The sequence below is a fragment of the Rattus norvegicus genome, chromosome 19 (assembly GCF_036323735.1).
Source record: "Rattus norvegicus strain BN/NHsdMcwi chromosome 19, GRCr8, whole genome shotgun sequence".
In the NCBI taxonomy this organism is placed as follows: Eukaryota; Metazoa; Chordata; class Mammalia; order Rodentia; family Muridae; genus Rattus; species Rattus norvegicus.
This window is the reverse complement of record NC_086037.1, coordinates 66,770,385-66,796,894: the sequence shown is the minus strand read 5'-3', so window position 1 is coordinate 66,796,894 and position 26,510 is coordinate 66,770,385. Positions and strand designations below refer to the sequence as shown.

At 50.0% G+C, this 26,510-nt stretch overlaps 1 protein-coding gene and 1 non-coding gene across 8 annotated transcripts in view; one reads left to right on the top strand and one right to left on the bottom strand.

Annotated features, from left to right (window-relative positions):
• The window catches only part of Klhdc4 (kelch domain containing 4), a 33,069-nt gene that overhangs the window by 5,732 nt on the left and 827 nt on the right, over positions 1-26,510 (top strand). For 6 of the 7 annotated variants that reach the window (NM_001427547.1, XM_039098210.2, XM_039098205.2 and 3 more), the window contains 6 exons: positions 6,864-7,000; positions 16,155-16,247; positions 17,889-18,048; positions 22,056-22,131; positions 23,965-24,173; positions 25,379-25,781. In NM_001427547.1, the coding sequence (NP_001414476.1) occupies positions 6,864-7,000; positions 16,155-16,247; positions 17,889-18,048; positions 22,056-22,131; positions 23,965-24,173; positions 25,379-25,781 (1,078 nt within the window). Of the gene's footprint in view, positions 1-6,863; positions 7,001-16,154; positions 16,248-17,888; positions 18,049-22,055; positions 22,132-23,964; positions 24,174-25,378; positions 25,782-26,176; positions 26,236-26,510 lie in introns of all 7 variants that reach the window. The other variant, XM_039098204.2, reaches the window with a different exon arrangement.
• On the bottom strand, positions 14,576-14,687 carry Mir3564 (microRNA 3564). The gene has a single exon (NR_037347.1). It is a non-coding gene; the product is annotated as a microRNA 3564 (primary transcript).

Genomic DNA, 26,510 nt, shown 5'->3' with positions numbered 1-26,510 from the left:
TCAGGTACGTTTTTGGACACTTTCTCTGTGTTCCTGTGCAGTGACAAGGGAACGCAAACACCTGGGAGCCCATGGCCTTGGTGGGGCACGGCAGTGGGGCTGTCCTCTGCACCTATGTGTGGTGTCCCAGCCGATAATACCTGGTTGCCTGGCCATGCTCTGGTTCTGTCTGACCCAGAGGAATGGGTGTGGCCACCGGTTACAGAGGTTTGGGGACCGCACGTGTGCGGTGGGTGTGCTTTCAAGTGGTTTTGTCCTGTTTTGCTTTTGCTCTTGGTTTTGGTTCATTTCCAGCCAAGTGCAGCAGTGAGGGCCCAGGGCAAGCTTCCTGAGGGTTAAGAGGGCGGGATCAGACAGTGACAGGGGGAGTGCTGTAATCAGTTCGGTCCCAGGACTCCTCGTCTCCTGAGAGTGGTAGGGGTCGTTCTGAGGTCTGCAGTAGCCTTGGCTTATGTTCTTGTCTCAGGAGCTCTGTCCTGACCTGGGAGGCTCTCGTAGGAGTCAGTTGTGTTGGCTTCTTTAACGACATTCACAGCAGCTGGGTGTGAGATGCACACCTTTAGTCCCAGCACTAGGAGTTACTGCTGTGTATGGGTGCCCGTGGAGAAGGGATTGGACATCTGGTGACCTCATTGACCCTTATTTATTTGGGAGACAGGGTTCTCATTGAACCTGGACCCACTGACTGGCTGTTAGACTGGCATGCCTGCAAGCCTCAGGAGTCCTGCCTCTGCCTCCTCAGCACTAGGAATACAGGCACGGCCGCTATGCCCAGCTTGCTTGCTTTGCTTGAAATGTGGGTTCTGGAGGATTGAGCTCTTATCCTGAAGCTCACACGGTTCGTGCCTTCCCAACTGAGTCATCCCCAGCTGCTGTGGCTTGTTTCTAATGTAGATAGGCTTACAAAGCCTCCAGGCACTGTGTTGTCTGGCCGGGCAGTGGAAAGTACACACCCTGGGCTTGGTTATGTTGTGCCCCTTGGATACAAGCTCAGCTCTCTCATGTGTGTGCCAAGTGCATGCCATGACACATGTAGGAGCCAGAGCACAACTCTTGGAAGTCAGTTCTCACTTCCCACTGTGGGTTCCAGGGTGGGACTCAGCCATTGGGCATGCAGAGTAAGTCCTCTTACCCACTGGCCCCTCTTGCTGACCCTGCGTCTGTCTGTGCCCGGCAACAGAATCACTAAGTGACCAAGCTCTTCCTGTATGTATCTTTGGTCACATAGTGAATTCCAGGCCGATTAGGGCTGTGTAGTGTGACCCACTGAAAAGAAAAGAAACTGGTTTGAAGCTCTTATGGAATGGTTTCCTGAACCACCTCTGAGCAGTTCCAAAAGTTCCCTGAAAGATGGTATAGTCCCTGGGGTTAGACACCTCAGCACTAAATCCCGCATGGAAAACTAGTTCCTCGGTTCCTGGGTTGTTTTTGTCTTGTTTTCCTTTTTTTTTCCCTTCCAAATGTGGAGTGTGTTGATTTCCCCCAGTCCCCATTCGTATATATATATATATATATATATTTTGATAAACAAAAGACTGCCCTCCGCTCTGCCCTGACTTATGTGAGTACACCACTACCACCAAGGGTAGGGTGTGTCTGTGTAGCCAGGGGTAGGGTGTATTTGTATTTTAAAATTTTTTTTTTCTTTTTCTTTTTTTCGGAGCTGGGGACCGAACCCAGGGCCTTGTGCTTGCTAGGCAAGCGCTCTACCACTGAGCTAAATCCCCAACCCCTAAAATTTTTTAATTCATATTTCATGTGCATTGGTGTTTTTCCAGCATGTATGTCTGTGTGAGGGTGTCAGATCTCTGGAACTGGAGTTACAGTTGTGAGCTACCATGTGTGTGCTGGGAATTGAACCTGGGTTCTCTGGAAGAGAAGCCTGTGCTTTTTTTTTTTTTTTTTTTCCGGAGCTGGGGACCGAACCCAGGGCCTTGCGCTTGCTAAGTAAGCGCTCTACCACTGAGCTAAATCCCCAACCCCGAAGCCTGTGCTCTTAATGGCTGAGCCATCTCTAGCCCTGCACTTTTTTAACTTAAAAAAATTTTTTTAACATAATTTGGTGTGTGTGTGTGTGTGTGTTTTATTTATTTTTTACTTATGTTTTTGTTGTGTTTTTTGAGACAGCCCTGGCTGTCCTGGAACTCACTCTGTAAGCCAGGGTGCTTTCAAACTCAAACGAATCACCCTTCTCTGCCTCCCAAGTGCTGGGATTAAAGGCATGCACCACCATTGCCTGGAGCACGTGTGTGTGTGTGTGTGTGTGTGTGTGTGTGTGTGTGTGTGTGTGTGTGGCATGGCACACATTTGGAGGTCTGAGGAAGCTTTTGGAGAGTCAGTTCTATCCTTTGAGATGCGACTCCAGAGATTGAGCTCAGTCATCAGGTTTGGAGGCGAGCACCTTACTTACTGAGCCCCCTCCCTAAATGCTACTTTGTTTCCCAATAATTTCAGTACTCGGTTTCTTTGTTCCACTCTTTCTAGCTCCTCTGGAGGCTTAGCTCTTCCTAGTTCTTCTTACCAGAGGCATTGACAGATGCAAATCCCTCTAGACGTGACTGCAGCTCTCTCCTGCATAGTCGGTGCTTTGTGTTTGTAGATCACTGGGATCTAGCGCGTTCTGATGGATTTAGATGCTATTTGACCTTCGGGTTACAAAATTTAGCAGTTAGCTAATCTACAAATACTCTGAAATCTTTTCCAGATATCTTTTTGTAAGGAAGCCAGCATGATTCAGACTATGTGAGGGTTACTTTGTAGCATAGTGTGATCTCTTGGTGCTAAGACTGTGCCTTCCAGCTCCACTGCCTGGAGTGACTAGCATTCCGTTCTTCCATGAACTCACTGACATGTTCATTCCTGAGGACCGACCTGTATTGTGGAGTTTACTGCCTGTGCTTGTGTAGCCCTTCCTTCTTGGGGCTTAGGTTTATATGATAGATCCTAACATCCTGCCCAGTCTCATTAGTGCTACTTACTGTTCCTTCCTTAAGAACTGTGCTGTGGGGCTGCAGAGATGGCTCAGCTGTTAAAAAGCAGTGGCTGTGCTTCCAGAGGCCCTGAGTTCAATTCCCAGCAACCACATGGTGGCTCACAACCATCTATAATGGGATCCAGTGCTCTCTTCTGTTGTGTCTGAAGACAATGACAGTGTACTCATGTACTCATTTAAATAAATCTTAAAAAAAAACAAAAAACTGTGCTGTGGGATTGGAGAGATGGCTTAGAGGTTAAGAGCCCTGGCTGCTATTCTAGATATTCTTCCAGAGGACCTGGGTCTGATTCCCAGCAACCACATGTAGCTCACATTCCCGAGTGTGTGTCTGACTTGAGGAGGACTTTGTGTGAGCATGGAGCCCACAGTGGAAGGATGCTTACAGGCGGAACTGGTTCCCAAGAAATGAGTCCATCTCTGCTTCCTAGAAGCCACTTCCAGTTACTGACGGTAAAACCAGCTCACTGTGTACATGAAACAGGCTGTGCAGAAGGTTCAGTGCAGGCTGTCACTCTGCTCTCTCTGGCTGAGGGAGACAGACCTGGGCTTGGCACTGCTTTGTGCGTATGTGGACCCTGGTCTTGCTCTGACCCGGGCAAGAGTCCCACAGCCTGCCTCGCTCAGCTTGCTTCTCGGATTGCTTGCAGCCTGAGGAAGGAGTCCAGAGCTAAGTAGCTGGCAGGTTGGTTCTTTGTAGCCTTGGCTCTTGAACCCACAGAGATAGGTCAGCCTGCTTTTGCCTCCCAAGCTTTGGGGTTAAAGGTGTGAAGCACTGTCCTGTCACTAGGTTTGCCCAGTCTTTGCACAGATGTTACCACAGTCCTGGCACCAGGGCAGGGAGTCCCCGCGGCCTTGGCCGGTGACTGCCTCGTTCTTTGGGTTGGCAATCACTGATGAACAGTGATGGAGGCGCTGGCTTCAATCTTGATACTCTGGGCTGAGGGGCTGGTGTGCTCTGCTCTGCTTGCCGTGAGTCCTCAGGCTGCACTGACTGGGACCTCGAACACTCGAGAGGGAACCTGAGACCTGCCTTCACTGCTCTTATGAGCCCTTTCCAGTCCTCTATGCTGCTGTGGGTGACACAGGCCTCGTTAGAGTAGTCTGTTCTTCATGGTTGGTAGGCACGAAGCCTAGTGCCCAGGCTCCAGCATCTTAGTGCTGTGTAGGGGCGGTCGGCAGGTGGAGGATCAGAAGCTCAAGGTAATCCTTGGATACATAATAAGCTGGAGGCTAACCTGGGTTACATGAGGCTTTGTTTTTATTTATTTTTTATTTTTATTATCTTTAATCTTTCCTCACAGTTCAGTCGCTATCTCCCTCCCGTTCTGCCCTCTGACAGTTCTCCATCACATTCCTCCTTTCCCATCTCCAAGAGGATGTCTCCACTCCCCCGCTCCCCCATCCCATCAGGCCTCCTCACTCCCTGGGCCCCAAGTCTCTCAAGGGCTAGGTGCATCTTCACACTGATACCAGACCAGGCAGCCCTCTGCTGTATGTGTCAGGGGGACTCTGACCAGCCAGTATATGCTGCCTGGTTGGTGGCTCAGTGTCTGAGAGATGTCATGGGTCCAGGTTCCTTGAGACTGCTGGCCTTCCCATGGGATCACTGTCCTCCTCGGCTTCTTCCAGCTTTTCCCCAATTTGACCACAGGGATCCCTGACTTCAGGCCATTGGTTGGATGTAAGTATCTGCATCTGACTTGGTCAGCTTCTTGTTGGACCTCTCAGAGGACAGCCATGCTAGGCTCTATCTGTAAGTACACTACAGCATCAGTAATAGTGTCAGGTTCTGGAACCTCCCCCTGAGATGGGTCCCAGCTTGGGCCTGTCACTGGACTTCCTTTCCTGCAATCTCCTCTCCGTTTTTGTCCCCTAATTTCTCCCAGACAGAAACAACCCCGGGTCAGAGTTCCTGACTATAGGATGGCAATCCCATCCCTTCACCCAATGCCCTGTCTTTCTACTGGAGGCGGACTCTACAAGTTCCTTCTCCCCACTGTCAGGCATCTTATCTAAGGTCCCTCCCTTTGAGTCCTGAGATTCTCTCACCTCCCAGGTCTCTGGTTCATTCTAGAGGGTGCCCCCACCTCCTACCTCCTGAGGTTGTCTGTTTCCATTCATTCTGCTGGCCCTTGGGGCTTCACTCCTGGTCCCCACCCCACAGTACCTGATCATGCTCTCCCTTTCTCCTTCCCCACCTACTTCCCTCCCTTCCTCTCTCCCTCTGAGCTCTGCTTTCTTCTCCCTCCCAAATGTGATTGAGACATCCTCACTTGGGCCCTTTGGCTTGTTTTCCTTCTTGAGTTCTGTGGATTGTATCCTGGATATTTTGTACTTTTTTGGCTAATATCCACTTATCAGTGAGTACATACCATGCGTGCATGTCCTTTTGGGTCTGAGTTACCTCACTCAGGATGATATTTTCCAGTTCTATCCATTTGCTTGCAAAACTCATGATGTCCTCATTCTTAATAACTGAGTAGTGTTCCATTGTGTAAATGAACCATATTTTCTGTATCCATTCTTCCATTGTGGGACATCTGGGTTGTCTCCAGCTTCTGGCTATCACAAACAAGGCTGCTATGAACATAGAGGAAGGAGCACGTGCCCTTGTGGCATGGTGGGGCATCTTTTGGTTATATGCCCATGAGTGGTATAGCTGGATCTTCAGATAGATCTATTTTTTTTATTTTTAAAAACTTAGTTTTGCAAAGAATGTTCAGGCGAACATCAGTTCTTAGCTTTAGGTCTTCGGAAAGAAACGTTAATGTCCCACCAACTCTTCATGTCGTTCCTGTTCGTGCTCCTTCACAACGTGCTTTCAGATGAGTGGGTGATGCTTGATGCCTAGGAATGGGTTAAGTGGACTGAAACAGACCTGGAAATGCGAATTAGGATCCCAGCGTCCATGTAAACATGTGGGCGTGGCTGTGCACACCTGTAACCCTAGTGTTGGCAGGGGTAGAGACAGGAAGGTCACCAGAGCTCATCACACCAGCCTAGCTCCAGACTCAGTGAAAGACCTTGTCTTAAGGAGAGCACGGGAGAGAGTGATAGGCCACTCAGTGTCCTCCTATCTCTGCCCCTGGACACAGGCATGTGCAGCCCCATGACGTGTTTATACCTCATACACATACACATGTGCGTAGACCTCACACAGCAGCATAAACTTCTCATACATGTCCACATACACATACATCCACACATACACCTTAAACACATGCATGTGTGCATATACCTCATGCACTCACAACATGTGCATACAGTCTCAATACACGCATACACAGGTGCATACGTCTCACACAGATGTATATGCCTTACATGTCTACATACCTCACATCTACACATGTGATATGCCTACAGGCACACACAAGCATACAAGTCATACACGTGCATACAGCTCATGTTCTCATGTGCACACACCTTACACTCCTGTACATATATTTCACACAGTTGCATATGCTTTGCATACACATGTGTATAAACTCACACACATGTTTATACCTCATACTCTCACACGTGCATGAAATGCTTCCTGTGGTTATTTAATAATTAATAATTATTAAATTATATTTGTTCATTGATAACCTATGTGAAGTTTAGTAACTGCTCATTTAATTGGATAGTATGTTGTCTGAATGTAAGTAGATGTTTATCTTGTAGTTTAGGGAAACATGGTTGTGTTAGGTCTTTGAGTATAATTAATATGCCTAGGGGAGTTTGTTTTAGAAGCTTCCCCTTGGAGGCAGGAGACAGTGGCTGAGGGAGTCCCTGAGATTCTAGGTGGATAGTGCTGATTCTGCTGGTCACACTGGGGCCACCTGTGCTGCCTTGTGCCTCACCTAATCCGTTTGCTTTCTTTTAACAGGCGGTGGTGGTACCCCAGGGTGGTGGGCAGCTGTGGATCTTCGGGGGGGAGTTTGCATCTCCTGATGGCGAGCAGTTCTACCATTACAAGGACCTCTGGGTTCTGCACTTGGCCACCAAGACCTGGGAACAGATTCGGTAAGATTCTGGATACTAGCCTGAGCCCTGGCCTCAGCTTTTGTCCCTGTTTGGGTTTGAGTTATGGGCAGGACAAGGAGGGGACAGGGTGCTGTCCTGTGTGGTGGGAAAAGCTTTGGTAGAGGCGTTGTTTGGGGTGTGAGCGGTGAGCAGTGTCAGGCAAGTAAAGCTGCTCCTGATGGAGGTCTGTCCATCAGGACCAGGAGATGGCCCTGAGTCAGACAGAAGGAGAAACGGCAGAGCTGGTCAGAGGACAAGGCAGCCTTCATGGTTCTCAGCAAGCCTGACTCAGAGTGCTGGTGCTTGAGCCCACCTCTGCTGTGTGCCACACCGTGTCTCTGTTACTGTATCTGCATGAGACTTGCTGTGGAGAGGAGTCTGGCAGAATGGCTAATTGCCAGCAGACTTACTGACTTCATCCTCTTTGGGGGCCACCGAGCCCTGTTGCCAGTGTTGCATACACTGTTGTGCATGCCACAGTGTAAGGTCACTGTCCTTTCTGCTGATACACCAGTAAACCAGGATGGAAACAGGGACCAGAGTCTCCTGGGCTTGATTTATGTATACAGTGGTTGTCTGTGTGTATTCCTGCACACCATTACAGATGGTTGTGAGCCACCATGTGGTTTCTGGGATTTGAACTCAGGACCTCTGAAAGAGTGGTGAGTTCTCTTAACCTCTGAGCCACCTCTCTAGCCCCTCAGTTACCATTCTTAATCCCTCAGTATTGGCTGCAGACTCATAGCATGTGGAAAGGTGGTTATTTTGTTATTTATGTGTTTTACTGCCTTTTTTTTTTTTTTTTTTCCATGCTACTGTTGGAGGAGCCTCTGCCAATAGTTTCAGGCTGAATGTGGCCTCTGGCATTGTCAGGGGAGAGTCTCCTGAGACACAGACCCCGTGGGATCTGCTTTGAGGCTTTTGCCTCATAGTCAGGTGTGGTGGGTGTTTTGTTAGGAAGCCCAAAGTCCTAAGTGAACTGTGCACTGCTGATTCAGCCACAGCCAAGTCAAATGCCCGCCCCAGTTGTCTTCTCCCAGGTGTTTACAGGAGCGCTCCTACTGAGAGCAGCTAAGCCAGTCTCCCTGACCCACCTCCCCTTCAGCTGTAGGCTGTAGCTCCCTCTCCCTGTTCTCCTCTACATGACAGGCACCCTGAGCTTCCAGAGTCCTGTGGTTTCTCCATGAGTATCCTGGTCTACCCAGTCCCAGCCTTTTTCTCTGTCTGTCTCCATCTTTTTGTCATTCTCCTGCCTTCCAGTCAAATCCGACCCTGGAGCTGAGCTGGTTCACATTTGGCAGTCAGGAGTGAGCAATGGTCAGCCTTGCCCTGGTGTGCACATGCCCAGGAGTTGCTTTCTGTCTCTCATGAGCACCACTGTATCGGGGATGTGGGTTGGTTGTCCGCTTGTGTTGGCTCCAGCCTGCCTCACTGGTTAAAACCCCTGATGAAACGCAAAAGAACAGTGTGTGAGGACATGAGTGGAAGTGGCCCCGCCTCACTCAGCTGCATACTCTTTTTTTTTTTTTTTCTTTTTTCCGGAGCTGGGGACTGAACCCAGGGCCTTGTGCTTGCTAGGCAAGCGCTCTACCACTGAGCTAAATCCCCAACCCCAGTGGTATACTCTTAAATAATAAACATTTAAAATGATGCTCCTAGCTTAAGAAAGGATATACAGAGGGTGTGTGTGTGTGTGTGTGTGTGTGTGTGTGTGTGTGTGTGTGTGTGTGAGTGATTCCTGCTTCTAAAACTCTGGAGTTTCCAAGTAAACAGTGGTCTTACCTAAGCTCAGAACTACATCATAGAGCAGCCTGTAGGGAAGCTTGGTAGAGGGGCGATTCCATCAATCTTTCATTCCTCCACCCTTTCTGTTTGAGAAAGTCTCACTATGTAGCCCTGGCTGGCCTGGAACTGGCTTTGTAGACCAGGCAGAGCTTGGTCTCAGAATCCACGTTTCTGCCTCCTGCAGAGCGTTGGGAGTAAAGGCCTGAGGTAGCCACCAGAGTGTGGTGTTGGAGGATTGTCTCTGTGCTGACAGAATGGCCACAGAGGAGCTGCTGCTGGTCTGCTTCAGTCAGTTTTCTTATTTTGGGGGGAAATGGTTTGAGACAGGGTTTCTCTGTGTAGCCTTGCCTGACCTGAAACTCACTCTGTAGACCTCGAACTCAGAGAGATCTGCCTGTCTACCTCCTGAGTGTTGGGAGTAAACATGTGCCACCGCTGCCTGGCTTCTGTCATTCTTCAAATTGATCTAAAGGGAAGGAAGGCAATCTAGCCAAAGTGAACACAGTTCACTACTTTGTCATTTCCAGGGTAGATTTTTTTCCTGAAATACATGTGATTTTAGTGAATGTCTTTATTCCTTAGGAGAGTAGGTTTCAGTCAAGGGAACTGAGGTTGGGAGAGGTTGAATATTGGGAGAGATGAGCAAGGACCAAGAAACCAAGTGACCAGGTGACCTCTGAAAAAAAGGCTTTCTAAAAAGAGAGTTTATTTTATGTGTGTTGGAGTTTTGTCCGCATTTGTGTCTATGCACCACTTGGGTCTCTAGTGTTTGAGGAGGCCAGAAGAGGGCTTGACATTACTTAGACTGGAGTTATAGGTACAGAGTTTCAAACTCATGTCCTCTGTAAGAGCAGCATGCACTCTTAACCACTGAGCCAGTTCTCCAGCCCAAACTGCCTGTCTCAGAGGTATAGAGCTTGTGTGGCACCACCTCTAATCACAGCATGGGTTCTGTGATGGAGAGTCCGAGTCAGCAGAGCCCAGGAGATTTCCAGTCACTCAACTCCATATCAGGTCACCTGAGAAGCCCGTGTGCCCTGACCTGCTCCCTCTGTCCACCAGACCTCTGCTTGGCTTTGAACCTCATCTGGTGGATTCTGTGTAAACATTCTTTTTCTGTACATTGGCTCTGAGAGACTGGACGCTAGTGCCTGTGGCTTATTGTAGAGTATCTCATGTGAACATGATCCTTTCCCCGTGGCCTGTGCACACTGCCATGTGTGCCCCGGCAGGCAGAGGTTTGTGCTATTACTTAGCCATAGGTTTGTGTCTCTGAGGCTCTAGCTTGGCTGGCAAGCATACTCCTATTCCAGTGCTAACTGGTACTACCCAGCAGCCCAAGAGGTTCATCGCTGCATCCGGGCGAGTGTAGCAACTCTAGTCTCTGCTTCCCTGCATTAGTGCACGTTTCCGTGACTGTTGACTGTCAGCAGACACTCAACGCACAGAAAGCCACTTTAACTGCTCACTCCAGAAGGACAACCTCACGGTCACAGGAGCCCAGCAGTGCCTCAGTGCTGGCAGCAGTGCTAAGGACCGTTTGGAGAGTCCTTTTAGGCTCCATCTTGACTGAGAACTGCACACAGTGCCTGATTTACATAGAGCTGGCCTGACTCCCCTGCAGTGGAGGAGAAGCAGAGTTAGGACAGTGGTCTCCCTTCTCTTTCAGTAGCAAGTGCTCACTCAGAGCTGTGACCTGTGGTCACCAGGCCATGCGCAGTGCCACCCTTCCTGCCCCACGATTGGAAGCTGGTGCTGGTTGACATCTTTTCCTGTGTGTGACGTCTAATCAGGAAACGAGGAAGTTGGAACACCAATAGGAGAGTCAGAGGCTACAAGTACAATAGAAACCCTGTACCTTGTTGGGTATGTGTCTAGCCTAGGGAGGACTGAGTCCATGTACTGGAGAGCCCTCTTGATCGTCTCTTGGATTTTCTTGAGATAGATTTTCAGTCTCTAGGCCAGACTGGCTTTGAATTCACAGCAGTCCTCCTGCCTCAGCCTCCTCAGATCTAGGATTGGAAACCTGAACTTCATGCCCACTGCAATAGGCTTTATGGTAGCTCTCATTGTAGAGTAATTTATGGAATCAATAGTCACCCTTTAAACAGTGCAATACTTAGTAAGTAAAGTGCCTGACCCCCCTGTGTTAGGGCTTTTAGGGAAACCTCTGATAGAATGAGTCTCTGTGTAAGAACAGGGTTTGCTAGAGAGGCTTAGTCTGTGGGCCAACTATTCCAACAATGGCTATTTCCTGACGGAATGTCTTAAGAGTCTTTTTTTTTTTTTTGGTTCTTTTTTTCGGAGCTGGGGACCGAACCCAGGGCCTTGCGCTTCCTAGGCAAGCGCTCTACCACTGAGCTAAATCCCCAACCCCAAGTCTTCAGAGTCTTAATAGCTTGGTTTACAAGGCTGGATGTCTCGGATGGCCTTCAGTATATGTTAGGCTGTAAGCAGCAGGCTTGAATACCAGCGAAGGAATTAACTTGCTCGTGAGAATGATAGCAACCAGGCAGAAAGGAAAGCTTCCTTCTTCCATGTCCTTTTGTCTAGGCTGCCACTAGAAAGTGTGGCCCAGATTTAGTTAGGTCTTTCCTTTTCTCGTGATGCAAAATAAGAAAATCCCTCACAAGTGCACTCATCAGTGTGGTCAAATTGACAACCAAGAACAGGCGTCACAGTGCCCAGGCATGAGAACCTCCAGGGCTGATCTCTATCACTCACAGAACTCCAGGCAGGAGGTCACACACTGTGGGCTGCACACTATGGGGAGGATGTGGAGGAGGAGACAGGTTCAACTGAAATAGTAGGAGACTGGCTCAGTAGATGAGTAGAGAGATTGAGGAGTTTACCAGCATCAGCCTGTTGTCCACTTATGCACATGTAACCCCCCCCCTTATACACAATCGTAAATAAAGCACACGATTGAGTGGTTCTCAGTGTGCTCACTTGTGCATAGCAGTATACTGTGTCAGTCTAAAGGATTTCTAGCCCCTAAAAAGAAACCACTCCGCTCCTCTGTCACCCAGTCCCCACTTTGTCTGAGTTTGCCTCTTGTGGCTTCGGGTGGAATTCTGAAATCCTGTGGCCATAAGTGTCTGTTCAGCATGAGCCTTTCAAGTTCACCATGTTGTAGTGTGTCCAGTGTTTAATTCCACTGAGCCAGTGGGATTTCTACATTTCCATACACACTAATGTTTTCAGTAAATAATAAAAGAAAAATTAGTGTAAAAGTGTGTGTGGTTACCCAGGTGTGGTGGTACATGCCCAGCACTCGGGAGGCAGAGGCAGGTGGATCTCTGAGTTTGAGTCCAGCCTGGTCTACAGAGTGAGTTCCAGACAGCCAGGGCTACACAGAGAGACCTTGTCTTGAGAAAAACCAAAGATAAGTGTCTGTTCTATGATGGGCCCTGTGAGCCCAAGCCTGGAGTTCCAGCCGAGTCCAGTCCTTTGCTAAGCTTGGCCTGGCCTTGGGCAGTGCGTACCGTGTAGTGTTGAAGTGTAAACACGAACGTGACTCAGAGCACTAGTGTCGCACGCTTGGCTGCTCGCTCTCTAAGCTGCACTGGTGTCTGATGCATGGACATCCTCTGTGACTATTTCACAGGGGCCGGGCCTGGGGTTGGGGATGTTGGCTGGCAGCACGCCCTGTGGGAATGCCATTCCACGCAGAGCCCAGAAGAGCTGAGAGCCTAGCACCCACACTATTGCGTGTGTATCTCTGTGCTATACATAGGCTTCTGGATGAGTGGGGCAGGCTCATTTTTTTAACTCCATATTTAGGATTGACGGCAATTGAAAACCCTATTGGAGATTGGAATATAAATGGGCTCTCGGAAGGGTGGCTCTATTTTCCAGAAGGGAACGTGGAGCCTTTTTATAGCTGCTTCCTGTTTTTTTTTTTTTTTTAGTTACAGAATAGTGGTGTTTCACTGCTGCTGCCACAAGTGAGCAGAGTCCTTGGCATCCGACTCAGCCAGAGGATGACCTGGTGCGGTTCCTGTTGAGGAAGCTGTTAGAGGTCTGGCCTGTGCCGCCATGGTTCTGGGGACATAGATAGCCAGCCTACCAGAGGCCTTGACTGTGTCACTGGATGGCGTTGGGATGCCCAGTCTCTTCTGAGTCTGTTGTAGAGTGGACTGAGATGTGTGAGCGTGCTGCTTCAGTTGTATAGTGAGCGCAGTGTGTCCTCAACTCCCCGTGGGAGCTTGGCTCTGAGCAGAGCAGTCAGTCTCGCGCTTGTGCTTGTGCCTCTGGGGAACATAGCTGTGCTGTCCACTCATCCTGGGAGGTGGCCTCCTTCCCAAGAAGGCCTTTGCCCGCGTGCACATCAAGGCCCCCTCGGCAGCATGATCCAGAGGCTTCTCAGGAAGCTTGCATGTTGTGTGATGCTGTGCCTTAGACTGGTTCTTTTGAGCTTGGAAATTGATGTTTGTGTTTTTAATTATGAGTTTGGTACTAGAATGTACTTACTAAATTACAAGTAATAAAAAGTCAGGAGAAGGCAAATAAATTGGTTGAGCCTCAATCTAGCGAGGTTTTCTGTCCAGGTTTATAAATAAGGGTGAAGGAGACGACTGTACAGCCGCCCTCCCTGACAGAGTGGAAGGTATGAGGCAAGAGTACACGAGAGGGTGCTGAAGGCTGTGTCCAGAGTGCGGTGTCCAGGAGAAAGCACTGGTGGCTTTGGGCTGACTTTCTATAGACAAGCTTGCTGGCCGTCCTGAGTGGCATCAGCAGGGATGTTGGTAATGGGAAGGCCTGGTCGAGCATTGAGAAGGCCTTGTTCTGGAGTAAGCAAGGGAAGAAAGACCCCAGTAGCACACTTGGGATGTACCTTGCTCCTTTTTTTTTTAATTTTTTTTTTTTTTTTTGTTTCTTTTTTTTCGGAGCTGGGGACCGAACCCAGGGCCTTGCGCTTCCTAGGTAAGCGCTCTACCACTGAGCTAAATCCCCAGCCCTGGGATGTACCTTGAATGCTGCATCTGAGCGCTGGTGAATGGTGGCTTCTGGGCAGGATCCGTTCAGGGTTCAGATTCTGTGTGGCTGTGTTTGGTGGGAACCTTGAAGCAAGAGTTTCTCTGTGTAACAGAGCACTGACTATCCTGGACTAGCTTTGTAGACAAGGCTGGCCTTGAACTCAGTGAGTCACCATGCTACCTCCTGAGTGCTGAGATTAAAAGTGTGAGCCACCTCATCTGACCTCTTTTAAAGATTTTTATTATATATCAGTACATTGTAACTGACACACCAGAGGAGGGCGTCAGATCCCATTACAGATGGTTGTGAGCTACCACGTGGTTGCTGGGATTTGAACTCAGGACCTCTGGAAGAGCAGTCAGTGCCCTTAACCACTGAGCCACCTCTCCAGCCCAACCTCTTTTTTTTTAAGTTGTATTTTATTTGTTTTCTGAAGTGGGAATCTGTATTTGGGTGCCTGTGGAAGCCATAAGAGGGTGTCTAATTCTCAAGATGCATGGTTGTGAGCTACCTAGTGTGGGTGCTCCAGTCCAACTCCTGAAACCTAGAAGAGCGACAAGGACTTTTAACTTCTGAGCCGTCTCTTCAGCCCGCAGTCTGGAGGATTTTTGCCTAAAACCCTGTTTGTAGAATTTTTACATCCCCCTTGGGAACGGTGGGAGGGCATGGTGAGAATACTGCACAGTGGGGCTGTGGCACTGATTCCCAAGAAAGAGGAGAGAGGCTCTTAACCCTTGAGGGTCTCAAAGGGCAGGCTACCGTGAACCTTGAGGCCTCCTCTGGCGCTTTGCAGGGACAGGTGCTCCTCCCTCCCACCCCATGCTCCTCTCTGTCTTCCCTCTTTGCATTTCCCAGGGTGCTGTGTTCACTGGGGAAAGCTTGAGGGATACAGAAGACAGATAATAGTGAAGCTGTTTGGAACCCCAGATTGGAGTCTTATATAATGTGTTTTATAACCTGCCGTCGTCTTCCGTTCTTATGAATGCTTTTCTGACATGAAATCTTAGTCTGATTCTTTAAAAACAATGTTATCTGCTAGAACGAAGTAGAGTTTCCACTCAAGCTTGTAGCTGGGGAAGTTTATATTCTTGCTCTTATTATTTGTGTGTGTGAGTGTGTGTATGTGAGTGTGTGTGTGTGTGTGTGTGTGAGTGTGAGAGAGTGTGTGTGTCTGTGTGTGTCTGTGTGTGTGTGTGTGTGTGTGTGTATGTGTGTGAGTTTGTGTGGTTGGGGGTTGTGGAGGTAATATGTGTATGGAGACTAGGAGTCTAGGGGTCAGTATTTGGTATCTTCTTTAATGCTCTCCACCATAGTTTTTGAGACAATCTCTCACTCAACCTGGCACTTATCAGTTGGCAAGGTGCCTGGCCAGGCAGCCCAGGACACCCGCCTGTTTCCATCCCAGCATTGGGAGCGCAGGGGCACGCTGCTGTGCTGAACTTTTTGTTTTGTTTTTCTTTTTAAATATTTATCTATTTATTTATTTTATGTATGTGAGTATATTGTAGCTGTCTCCAGACACATCAGAAGAGGGCATCAGATCCCATCACAGATGGTTGTGAGCCACCATGTGGTCACTGGGAATTGAACTCAGGACCTCTGGAAGAGCAGTCAGTGTTCTTAACCACTGAACCATCTCTCCAGCCCCTTGTTTTTTGTTTTTAACCAGTGCTTCTTTAAAATACATGCAAACAACAATAATAAATTTATGATTAATAATAGTAATTATTATTATGGAGTATGTTACTAGGTTATGTATGTATCCTAGGTTGGCCTTGAACTCACAGACATCTGATACTGTCTCCTCAGTACTAGGATTAAAGCTGTAGACTACCACACCTAGCTTTTTAAAATAGTTTTTAGTAGTGTACTTTGAAATTCTTTGACAGAACCTAATTTTTGTATTTTACCTAAAAACATTTATTCCAAGTCAGATTTCTGCTACTCAGGAAGTCTTTTTTTCTGTCTGGGAATTAAACCCAGGGTCTTGCACATGCTTAGGAGACATTCTCGACCCCTCCTGAAATCTTCAGCACCGGGCAGGACTGTCAGGCCGATTCCGATAGTTTTAGGGGATAATGAAGGGAGCTTACGAAGTTCATTGAAATGGACATCAAGGGCTGAAGATCAAGAGTGCTGGCTGCTCTTCCAGAGGACCTGGGTTCGGTTCCCAGCACGCACATGGCAGCTCACAACCGTCTGTAACTCCAATTCTGGGATCTGATGACTTCTGGCTTGTAAGTGTATGAGGCACCTGCATGGTACACATGGTACACATAAGCACGTGAGAGCTAGACACTCACACATAAAATACAAATAAATAAATAATAAAGAATCAAACTCATTTGGAATACCCACTGTAAAGATGTTTTATTCCTCTTCATTATAGATCGACAGGGGGTCCTTCAGGGCGAAGTGGGCATCGGATGGTGGCCTGGAAACGACAGCTGATTCTTTTCGGTGGCTTCCATGAAAGTACGAGGTTGGTACAGCAGATTGGGCTCGTGTGGAGCAGAGGGTGGAGGTTCATGGGCAAACATTCTGATCAGCAGTGGAAATGCTCGTGCTCGCTCGCTTGCTCACTCCCTGGGTGTGGCAGCCGCAGTGACTGACAGCCAGGGGAAATAGTGAGGAAACCTGTGTCTGCCCTTATATTACATCATCAGCTACTGTGCACAGGGTTGGGGGTGAAGCCAGCACAGCCCTTCCCTCTTACAGACCTGTAGATTGCCCATCACCATTCTACAGTGGGGTTTTCCAGGGGGTAGGGAGGGGGTTGGGGGGTGGCAGTCATTTAAAATTAGAACTTTTTACAAAACTTACTTTAAGACTCTTTAGGGGGCTGGAGAGCTGGCTCACTGGGTAAGAGCACTTGCTGCTCCCCCGGAGGACCTGAGTCCAGTTTCCAGCACTCATGTCTGATAGCTCATAGCTGGCTGTAATTCACCTCCAGGGAGTCTAGTGCCCTCCAGAGCTCCTGTGCACCCACACAAGCCTATACACACAAGGAAGCCTTTTTAAAAGTGTGAGCCAGGGGCTGGAGAGATGGCTCAGCGGTTAAGGGCACTGACTGCTCTTCCAGAGGTCCTGAGTTCAAATCCCAGCAACCACATGGTGGCTCACAACCATCTGTGATGGGGTCTGTTGCCCTCTGCAGGTGTGTCTGAAGACAGCTACAGTGTACTCATATAAAAATAAATAAGTCTTTTTGGGAAGCACTTAGGCAGACAGACAAAATGGCAGTCCCATACTGAATGTTGTCACCATCTGTATTAAATTAGCTTGACTTTTAAATGCCACCATTCGGAGTTTTCTTAGCGAGAGTTATTTATCTTCAATTCACAGTAGATTTCTTTTTTTTTTTTTTTTTTTTTTTTACTGAAAGTTGCCGTTTGAAGCCTGAGAGAACTGGATTATATAGTACATCTTATGGAAACCAGGAGGCTCCCGCCCTCCACGTGCTCATCCTGAGAGCTTGTGGATTTGAGGGCAGCCATCAGTGAGTTTTCCTGGATTTCTTAGCATTTCTCCAGGTTAGAAGAGGCAGATGACTAGCTCTCCCACTGCAGCCGTCTGGGCTCACAGTGGCCTTAAAACCCACAGCGTGGATTATTCAGATGCACTGTGTGGAGCAATGGCTGTCTTGCACGTGCTCCTCTGTGGACAGCTGGCTTTTCTGTGACAGCCACTCCATAGTACTAAGCTGCTTATCATGACCTCTGCTGAGTGCTTTGGTGCCTGAGTGTTGGCTCTGAGCACAGCTGGTGATAGGTAGAGCCTCCCTGTCCTGCTTGGGTGGTGGGTGTGAAGGTTTGTTCCTGCCCTTTGGCTGTGTAGGATGCTCTGCCCAGTCCTTACCAAACTGTCAGTCTCCAGTCTTGTGATCATCAGATTCACTGTCCATCCAAGGGTCTCAGAGTAGCCAAAGATGTTGAAGATGCAGTTGTCACTGGGTGGGAAATAGACAACTTTCACGGTGGACTGCCCTGTGTCTGGCTGCCGTGCTTTTCATTCTTTTGTGAATTCAGGATCCTACAGGCCTTCTGTTAGATTTACTTGGAGCACATGTGGGTGAAATCTAAGTTTGACTTCCTGCCATGCCTGTGGCCCTTCTCTTTCCCAGGGACTACATCTACTACAGTGATGTGTACACGTTCAGCCTGGACACCTTCCTGTGGAGCAAGCTGTCCCCATCAGGCCCCGGGCCCACGCCCAGGTCAGGCTGCCTGATGGCTGTCACTCCCCAGGGCAGCATAGCCATCTATGGAGGCTATTCTAAGCAGGTAAGGGCTGGCGCTGGGAACTAACAGGGCTTCCACCTGCTGCTCTTCAGTTTGTCCACGGAGACTCCAGTGACACGTGAGCAGCATCTCCTGCGCTGTGAGCGCAGTGGTGGCTCTGCTGCTCTGTATCCCACAGACTTGTTCGCTTGTTCTGTTCTGTTTCACATTTTGAGACAGAGCTCTCTCTGTAGCACTGCCTGTCCTGGAGCTCACTTTACATACCAGGCTGGACTCACCCTCACTGAGATCATCCTGCCTCTGCCTTCTGAGTTCTGGGATTAAAGTTGTGTGCCACCACCAGAGATGGATTTGTGTGTGTGTGTGTGGGTGGGTGTGGGTGTGGGTGTGTAGGTCAGGCGTTAACACCAGGCATCCTTCTCAGTTCTCTCCACCACACTGCTGAGACAGGCCTCTCCCGGGACGTAGCTTGCCGGTTGGTTGTGCCTCTGCTATCTCCCAGCACTGGGACTCTAGATGCTGCCTGCTAGGCCAGGCTTGTGTGTGTGCTGGGGTGCACACTTAGATCATGTCATGCCAACCTCCCAGGAGCACCGCTCTGAACAGTCTGTGTTTACACTGTTCATGCCAGTGCTTGGGAGCCTGTCTGTAGACGGTGGCCACCCACTGCCCTGCCCCATGTGTGTGCCATCCTGCCATTGCCATGGATCAGAGATTAAATACTACCTCATTTTTTTCTTAAAAATCCTTTATGATCCAAAAATTCTCAAATACATAATTAACCTGGATTTTTAAGTGAACGCCAGCATGTCCCAGAGAGTCTGCCATTCCTATTTTAGCTTAGTTGTGTGATCACCTGTTCACAAAGTCCCTGTCATGTCAGTTATCTTCTGTGTAGATCAAAGAGAAGTGCAGGGCTATCCCTCAATGTGTGAGTGAGTGTGTCTGCATGTGCATTCATGTGTGAGTGTGAGTCAGGTAGAGTCGGTGTGGACTGTCACATGGTTTGCCTGCAGCCAATGAGCACACTCAGCTGTGTCACTCACAGCGTGACTCTTTTTGCCTACGGGCCTTACACAGCCCCCTCTGCCTTGTTGGCTCTTGTACTTCAGCTCATTGCTTTTTATTTTTTTAAAGATTTATTTTATGTATGTTAGTACACTGTAGCTGTCTTCAGACACCAGAAGAGGGCATTGGATCTCATTACAGATGGTTGTGAGCCACCATGTGGTTGCTGGGAATTGAACTCAGGACCTCTGCAAGAGCAGCCAGTTCTCAACCACTGAGCCATCTCTCCAGCCCTTGTTGCTTTTTTATTTAAGAATATCTTTTATTTATTGTTTTTGCGATTTCATACATGTTTTCAATGAGTCTAGATTATATCCAACCCAGCTCTCCCAGACATTTCCCAGCATGCCTCACTGCACTTGCAGTCTGCTTTGTAACCCACAGGTCCAGCCAGCACAGCCTGCCAGACTGGTGATAAGCCTTGTTGACTTGATCTTATACATGGCCTGTGAGCGCAGACGGTCCACGTTTTACCAGTGTAACAGCTGCATCGTGTCCTAAGGCAGCTTTAACAGCACTCCTCCCTGTGCCCCAGAGCACTCCTCCCTGTGCCCCAGAGCACTCCTCCCTGTGCCCCAGAGCACTCCTCCCGTCTCCCAGTCCTTACACTCTGCCCCTCCTCAGTGATGCTCCCTGAGCCTGAGTGCGAACGTTCCAGTTAGGGCAGAGCACTCACAGCTACTTCTCTGCTCCTTGAATGACTGTGAGCCCCCATGTCTGCTGCTGTTGCCCACTGCAGAGAGAAAAGCTTAGGTTTCTATTCTAGGGCCTTTGACCCCATGCTTACTGCACCAGGCATGAGTTCCTATGTCAGATGTGGTCGGTGCTCAGAGCCCCCAATCTTAATGGTACTGGTTCACCAATGGACACATGCTGTCTATATGGTCAGTATTAGAGCATTTGGGAGTCGCCTCTTGTAGTGCTGGTGATGACGTCTTCCCTAGTGACCTACATTGCACCTTCTGCAATATGAGAGCTCTCCAGCTAGGGAGGGAGCTTCAGGTCAGTTCTGTCCTGATTGTCTTCCAGACAAAGCATGTAGTGGAGTCAGTGGTAGGGTTTACCATCCTCATCCTGACGGGTAACCAAGAGCTTCTGTTGGTTTAGCTATCTCTGGGGCCTCCTTGACCAGTAACTCAAAGGAAGGTATCTTATACCTGGCTCAGATTTTCATTTAAAATTCCATCTCTTCTGGGGGCAGTCACTGTCCACACATACAGGGCACCTGTGTTCACACTCACTCAGAACACACACACCCACATACACATACACACATGCACGCACGCACCCACCCACCCACCCACCCACCCACCTCCCTATCTATCTGTCTAAATTCATTTAGTCAATTTAGTTAAACAGTAGTGAGTTTTTGTGAGGGTTTTCCTGCACCCTGAGTTTGGGGGTAAACGACAATCATCCCCTCCTCTCCCTGCTCCTCCTGTAGCTGTGCTTAAGCGTTTAACCCTGCTGTTCTCCCTCCTCTCGGTTCATGCCCTGGCTTCCCTGGGTCTGCTCTAAGTGCTGCAGGTGGAATGGTGCTGGCCCTCCGCAGTCCCCATGCCTGTGGGTAGCTTTTGCATGGACTTACTTTCAGCAGAGTGACTGCACCCAAAGTGTGCACAGCAAGGCTCATTTGGATGAGGAGGCCCAGCAGTCCTGCGGTGCACCCACTGGCCCTCTTGATAGTGCAGAGAGATACTACAGACTGGGGCTTAGAAAGAAAAGAGATAATGTATTCCAGCCCTCCTAGACTATGAGGGCACATTTTGCTATAAAATGAACTTAGAGGCTGAGAATCTAGGATTGGACATGGCCAGTTCGTGACAGATGGTATCACAGTGGTGGACCCTGTGTGAGAGGAAACACTCAGGGAGCCAGAAGCCAGAGGGATCAGACTTGCTATTTTCCTTAGAACTTGACTCACAAAAACATCCTCAGGGGCTGGAGAGATGGCTCAGTGGTTAAGAGCACTGACTGCTCTTCCAGAGGTCCTGAGTTCAAATCCCAGCAACCACATGGTGGCTCACAACCATCTGATGCCCTCTTCTGGTGTGTCAGTGATAGTGCGCGTGCACACACACACACACACACACACACACACACACACACACACACACACACACACACACACACACAGTCTTAAAAGCCCACAAAGCCAGCCTGAGAGCAGTATTGATCTGTAAGGACAATACCCCTGGTGCCCGCTCACCTCCCAGCTGCCATCCTTCCTCTGGACGGCACAGATCGAAAGGAGATCGGGGCTGACACCCAAGCTCAGCCAGCATGCAGGATCGTAGGACCTGAGTGGCGCCCTGGTGGAGAGAGGCAACAGGAGGGAAGATGAGGGATGTGTAAACTGGTTGGTCCCTGATCAGTGTAGCTTCCGCATGTCCCTGGGTGGGATAAAGCAGCAGCTGCTGTCCGGACTGGGGCCAGGCTGCTGCTCCGTTCTTTTCTGTAAACGTAAAAACTGTAAAATCAAGTGTAATAAAAACAAGAATTTAAGCACAAATATATAAGGAAGACACTTTAGTGGACTGGCATCTTCACAGGGTGAACATCGTACCAAGCAGTTTTCTGGATTCCAGGGTGCTGAGTAGATGGGCATGCCCTTCCTTCAGGGCCAATAGCCAGTCAGCATCTCTGCTGGAAGCTCAAGGCTATAGACCTGGATCTGTGGGTGTGGGGGTTCCAGAGGTCTAAATGGTGGTGGCGTGCTTCTTTTCACACCCTGGAGTCAGTGTGTCCCCTGAAAGGTGGACAGCTGGTGACACATAGGGGCTGCAGTTAGGTATAGCTGAACTGTGCAGGCCTGTGATAAACGGTGATCTGTGGCCGAGCAAGCTGCAGCGTTTCAGCGTGGCTGGCCATTGGTGGTGGCTATAAAATCGGTCAGCCATATCGGCGCCCTCCATGGAGCTGCAGTTCCTCTCTGGTGCTGCTGCAGCATGGCTGCTTCTCAGGGCTCCTTTGTTTTGCAGAGAGTCAAGAAAGATGTGGACAAAGGCACCCAGCACTCAGACATGTTCCTGCTGAAGCCTGAGGACGGGGGAGAAGGTACTGCTGTGCCTCGAGACTTTGCTTGGCTGTGTCCTTGGGATGGGTTGTGTTTAGCGCCTGCGTAGAGGCCAAGCCGTGTCTCCCTCTTACCAAGTGGGAACTGCATGGAGTTTCCTGTATCTTGCCTAGAGCCAAGGGCCAGACCACCTTTCCCTGGAGTGGTTGGGCCAACATGCCTGTGTGACATGAGTGCCCTTTGTGTACCTTGCACCCCAGCAGGAGCCCAAGTCACTCAGCCCTTTGTGTCCCCCCTAAAGCCATGTGTGACATTGTGTTCTCAGGTCTAACCTTCGTGCTTAGAGGTAGATGGGGAAGCACTTAGGGAAGAGCCCTGTGCTTGCATAGTCAGGGCCCCAGCGTGTGGAAGCCACGTATGGATAGGTGTGTGTGTGTGAGGTGGAGAGGAAGGGAGGGGTTGCTGCTTTCCTGTCCTTCATTGACATTTGAAAGAACCTGTTCTTACACAAGAGCACAAACATTTACTAGGATGTGGAATTCTGTTGGCTTGGGTTCCTGTTTTACTGGGGACCGTGGCCTGGGCTTTGGGGTCTACAGCTTAGGGCTGAGGTTGAGGCTGAGCCCTGGTGCCGGGGCTGCTGCCGAGTGTGCATAGACCTGCTCCTCCTTTGCTCCCGCACTCAAGTGAGGCCTCTGAACTCACCCGCCCATGAGCACTTCTGGGTGACTGCAGTATCCTGCAGTGGTAGGAGCTGGTGAGATCATTTGTCACTGCTGGCAGGAACCTAGGTTTGGGGACCTGGGAAACTTGAACTTGGAGACTAGACCGTGTAGCCCTAACCTGTGTGCCCAGCAACTAGCTCCATGAAAGGGAGTCCCGTGTCAGGGGCAGCATACTTGCCGTGGTTGCACAGTAAAGATGGTGGGCTCACTCCGTGCTGCCTGCTGCTGTGTTTTAGTCTCCAGTCCTTCCCCACAACACCTCCTCCTGTGATGAGCTGACTTGGTCAGCACAGGCAGGCCCAGAGTCCTCCCGCTCTGTGGGGCTTGTTGGCCACTACCCAGTGTGTGGCTGCTAGCACTTTTTAATGCTTAGTGAGGTGACAGTCTGAGCTTTTCTTCCAGAAGTATTGGTTAGACATTTCCTATGTCATACCAGGCCACACACTCCTCACTGTCACATGAACACACACTCAGCACTGTCACATGAACACACACACACTCAGCACTGTCACATGAACACACACACACACACTCAGCACTGTCACATGAACACACACACACACACTCAGCACTGTCACATGAACACACACACACACTCAGCACTGTCACATGAACACACACACACACTCAGCACTGTCACATGAACACACACACACTCAGCACTGTCACATGAACACACACACACACACTCAGCATTGTCACATGAACACACACTCAGCACTGTCACATGAACACATACACACTCAGCACTGTCACATGAACGTGGCATCTGTTGGTAAGCATAGAGCAGCCATCTCTAGAGGTGAGGTGGTGTAGGACAAGACCGAGTGAGCTGGCTTAGGACCCCCAGGAGGTATACTTTAGCTCATGACCCTCCTCTAGCAAGATGGCACCTCCACATCTGTCTCTTCTGCCTGTTAGTAGTTGGTGCCAGGGTCCCTAGAAGGCAGCGTCACAGCTGAGCTTTGAGAAGGAGGGGTCTTGAGGGTGGCTGACGGGCATCTCTTCCTTCACAGGGAACGAAATGAGGCTCCTTGCCTAGTCAGTCTCAAATGCTTGAAATGATGCTCATCCCCTGTGCCCAGGGTTCTCTGTGTGCCTGCGTTGGTGTCAGTGACCCTCTTACCCCTTCCTGTTTTTTCCTTACAGACAAATGGACTTGGACCCGGGTTAACCCTTCAGGGGTCAAGCCTACTGTAAGGTCTGGCTTTTCTGTGGCTGTGGCTCCCAATCATCAGATCCTGGTCTTCGGGGGCGTGTGTGACGAGGAAGAGGAGGAGCACCTGGAGGGCTCCTTCTTCAATGACCTGTACATCTACGATGCTGCCAAGAGTCGATGGTTTGCAGCACAGCTGAAGGTAGCCTAGGCTCCTGAGTCTCCCACACTCTCTGTTGGTCTCCTGCCCACTCTCGAGCCTTGTTCCTGCCGTGTACTCTTCTGTGTAGGTTGTGGGTGACTAGGCTTGGGACCCCTTGGTTTTGTGACCCATTCCTTCTTTATGTCAGCCACCACTCCCTGGCAGTTCCTGATACAGAGGTGTGGTATCAAGACACATCAGGCTGTCTATGGCAGTTAATGTCTGTGACTCAAAACCATCCCTGGTTTCCAATCACCCTTTCAACTGTCACTGTCGCTGTCACTGCAGCTGTTGCCTAGGACTTGCCTGGAACAGACAGATTAGCAGGTGATAGTCCATGTGGGATCCCAGGCACCCTGACATCTATGCAAGTGAACTGCTCGGAGTGCCCTCAGTACAGGAAGCTAGTGAGTGCCTGCTGTGTGCTCAGCCTCGTGGAAGGGCTCTATGGAAACGTGGTGGCCCTGCCGGGAGCACTGAACCCCACCGTGTAGGTTAGCCTCTTACTCAAAGATTACTTGGCCCTCAGGCCCCATTATGTTCTTCAGGAGCTGTCATGTGTGAGATTTCCACTGCAGCCTGTGGATGAAGTGGGTCTTGAGTCTAGAACAGGGAGCTGACCCAGGTTGGCTGGAAGTCCTAGCTGGAATATTTAAATATAGCCCAGCAAATGCTGTCATGAGAGCATAGCGTTTTGCCCAATGACAGGCTGCTACCACGTTGCTTGGGTGCACTCTGCAGAATGGCCAGAGAGACAAAGTACATGTTCTCCTGCAGGGCGCCCAATGGGAGGAGGGTACCTTTGAAGTGCTGGAGACAGGGTCCTCCTCCTGGGTGTGGTCTTAAAGATGAGTGCAGTGTGGACCCTCTTGTCAGCCTGTCCTGCTGTTGGCTAGGAGTGGAGTCTGTCCGTCCTGTTGATAAGGATTGTGAATAGGTAGGATTTCTGAAGACAAGCCTCAGATATATACTGCCTGCATGTTAGCCGGGCCTGGTCTTACTGAGTGCTTCCCAGTGTGGGACTCAGGAGTGCCTGTCCCATCACAATGATGGCTGGGAGTCTCTTCCTGGCTGGCCACCCCTGCTTCCTGGAGTATTGGTCCTCACTCCTGCACTGCTCAACTCCGCTTCCCACAAACCTTTGATTGACACTTTAGAGTGAGAGCTGTCACTGCCCTGTGGTGCAGCTTGAATTGTGTTAACAGGGCCCCAAGTCAGAGAAGAAGAGACGGAGGCGGGGCAAAGCAGACGACCCGGAAGGAGCCACTGAGGAGGAGACTGGGGGGACCAGTGCCCCAGAGCCGCTGGAGGTGATAAAAGAGGTGGTGTCTGAAGACGGGACAGTAATTACCATTAAGCAAGTGCTCACTCCCTCAGGGTTGGGGGTGCAACCCCCACCAAAGGCTGACGACAGTGCTTCGGAAGCCAGCAGCACTGGGCAGGAGCCATGTCCACGTTCCAGTGCCATGCTGGCTGTCAAGCATGGACTGCTCTATGTCTACGGCGGCATGTTTGAAGCTGGTGACCGCCAGGTGACCCTTAGTGACCTCTACTGCCTTGACCTTCACAAGATGGAAGAATGGAAAACCTTGGTGGAGATGGATCCAAGTAAGCTGGGTGGGCGAGGCCGGGCTGTAGAGCCTCTTCAAAGCCTCCCTGCCTGCAGGGGCCCAGACCTTGACTCCAGGCAGCTTTCCCAGGAAGAGCCTGGGAATGGGGCGGGCTTACCTGGCACTCCTGCACTCCGGGTGCTACAGTGCTAGCAGGGACAGAGTGAGGGACAGCATAGGTACTGGTACTGGGTCAGGCCTGCTGCACTGGCCTGCCTTCTCCCGGGACAGTGCAGAGCAGGCGGACTCCTGCTCTTGGTGCCTGGCACTCTGGGGTGGCAGCTCTCTCCATCTTTGCTCTGACATTCTGACAGCCTCATTTATCCCACTCTGCTGTTGGTCCTTGGGAGAGTCTGTGCTCCTGGCTGACTTGCGTCTTGCTGTATAATCCAGGCTGGCCTCAAACGGAAGTAGATCCACCTGACTCTGCCTCCTGAGTGCTGGGATTAAAGGTGGGACCTGCCGTGCCTATCATCCTCTCTTTGAGACTCAAACCTGCATGTTTAGGGAAAGGCTCTGCCCATAATGCAGGGGCCGTAGGCCTGGGAAGAGCCAGCCTCCATTTGGCTGCCCACAGCCAGGATGGCTGGAGTTGGTACCCAACCACAGGGTCTCCGTCCCAGGCTGCTATGAGGCCTAAGAGGCATGTGCTGTGCTGTTAATCCCAGGCTTCAGGGTAGGAATGTTGGGTTCCCGCCCCAGCACCTGAGTGGAAGGAGGAAGAGGT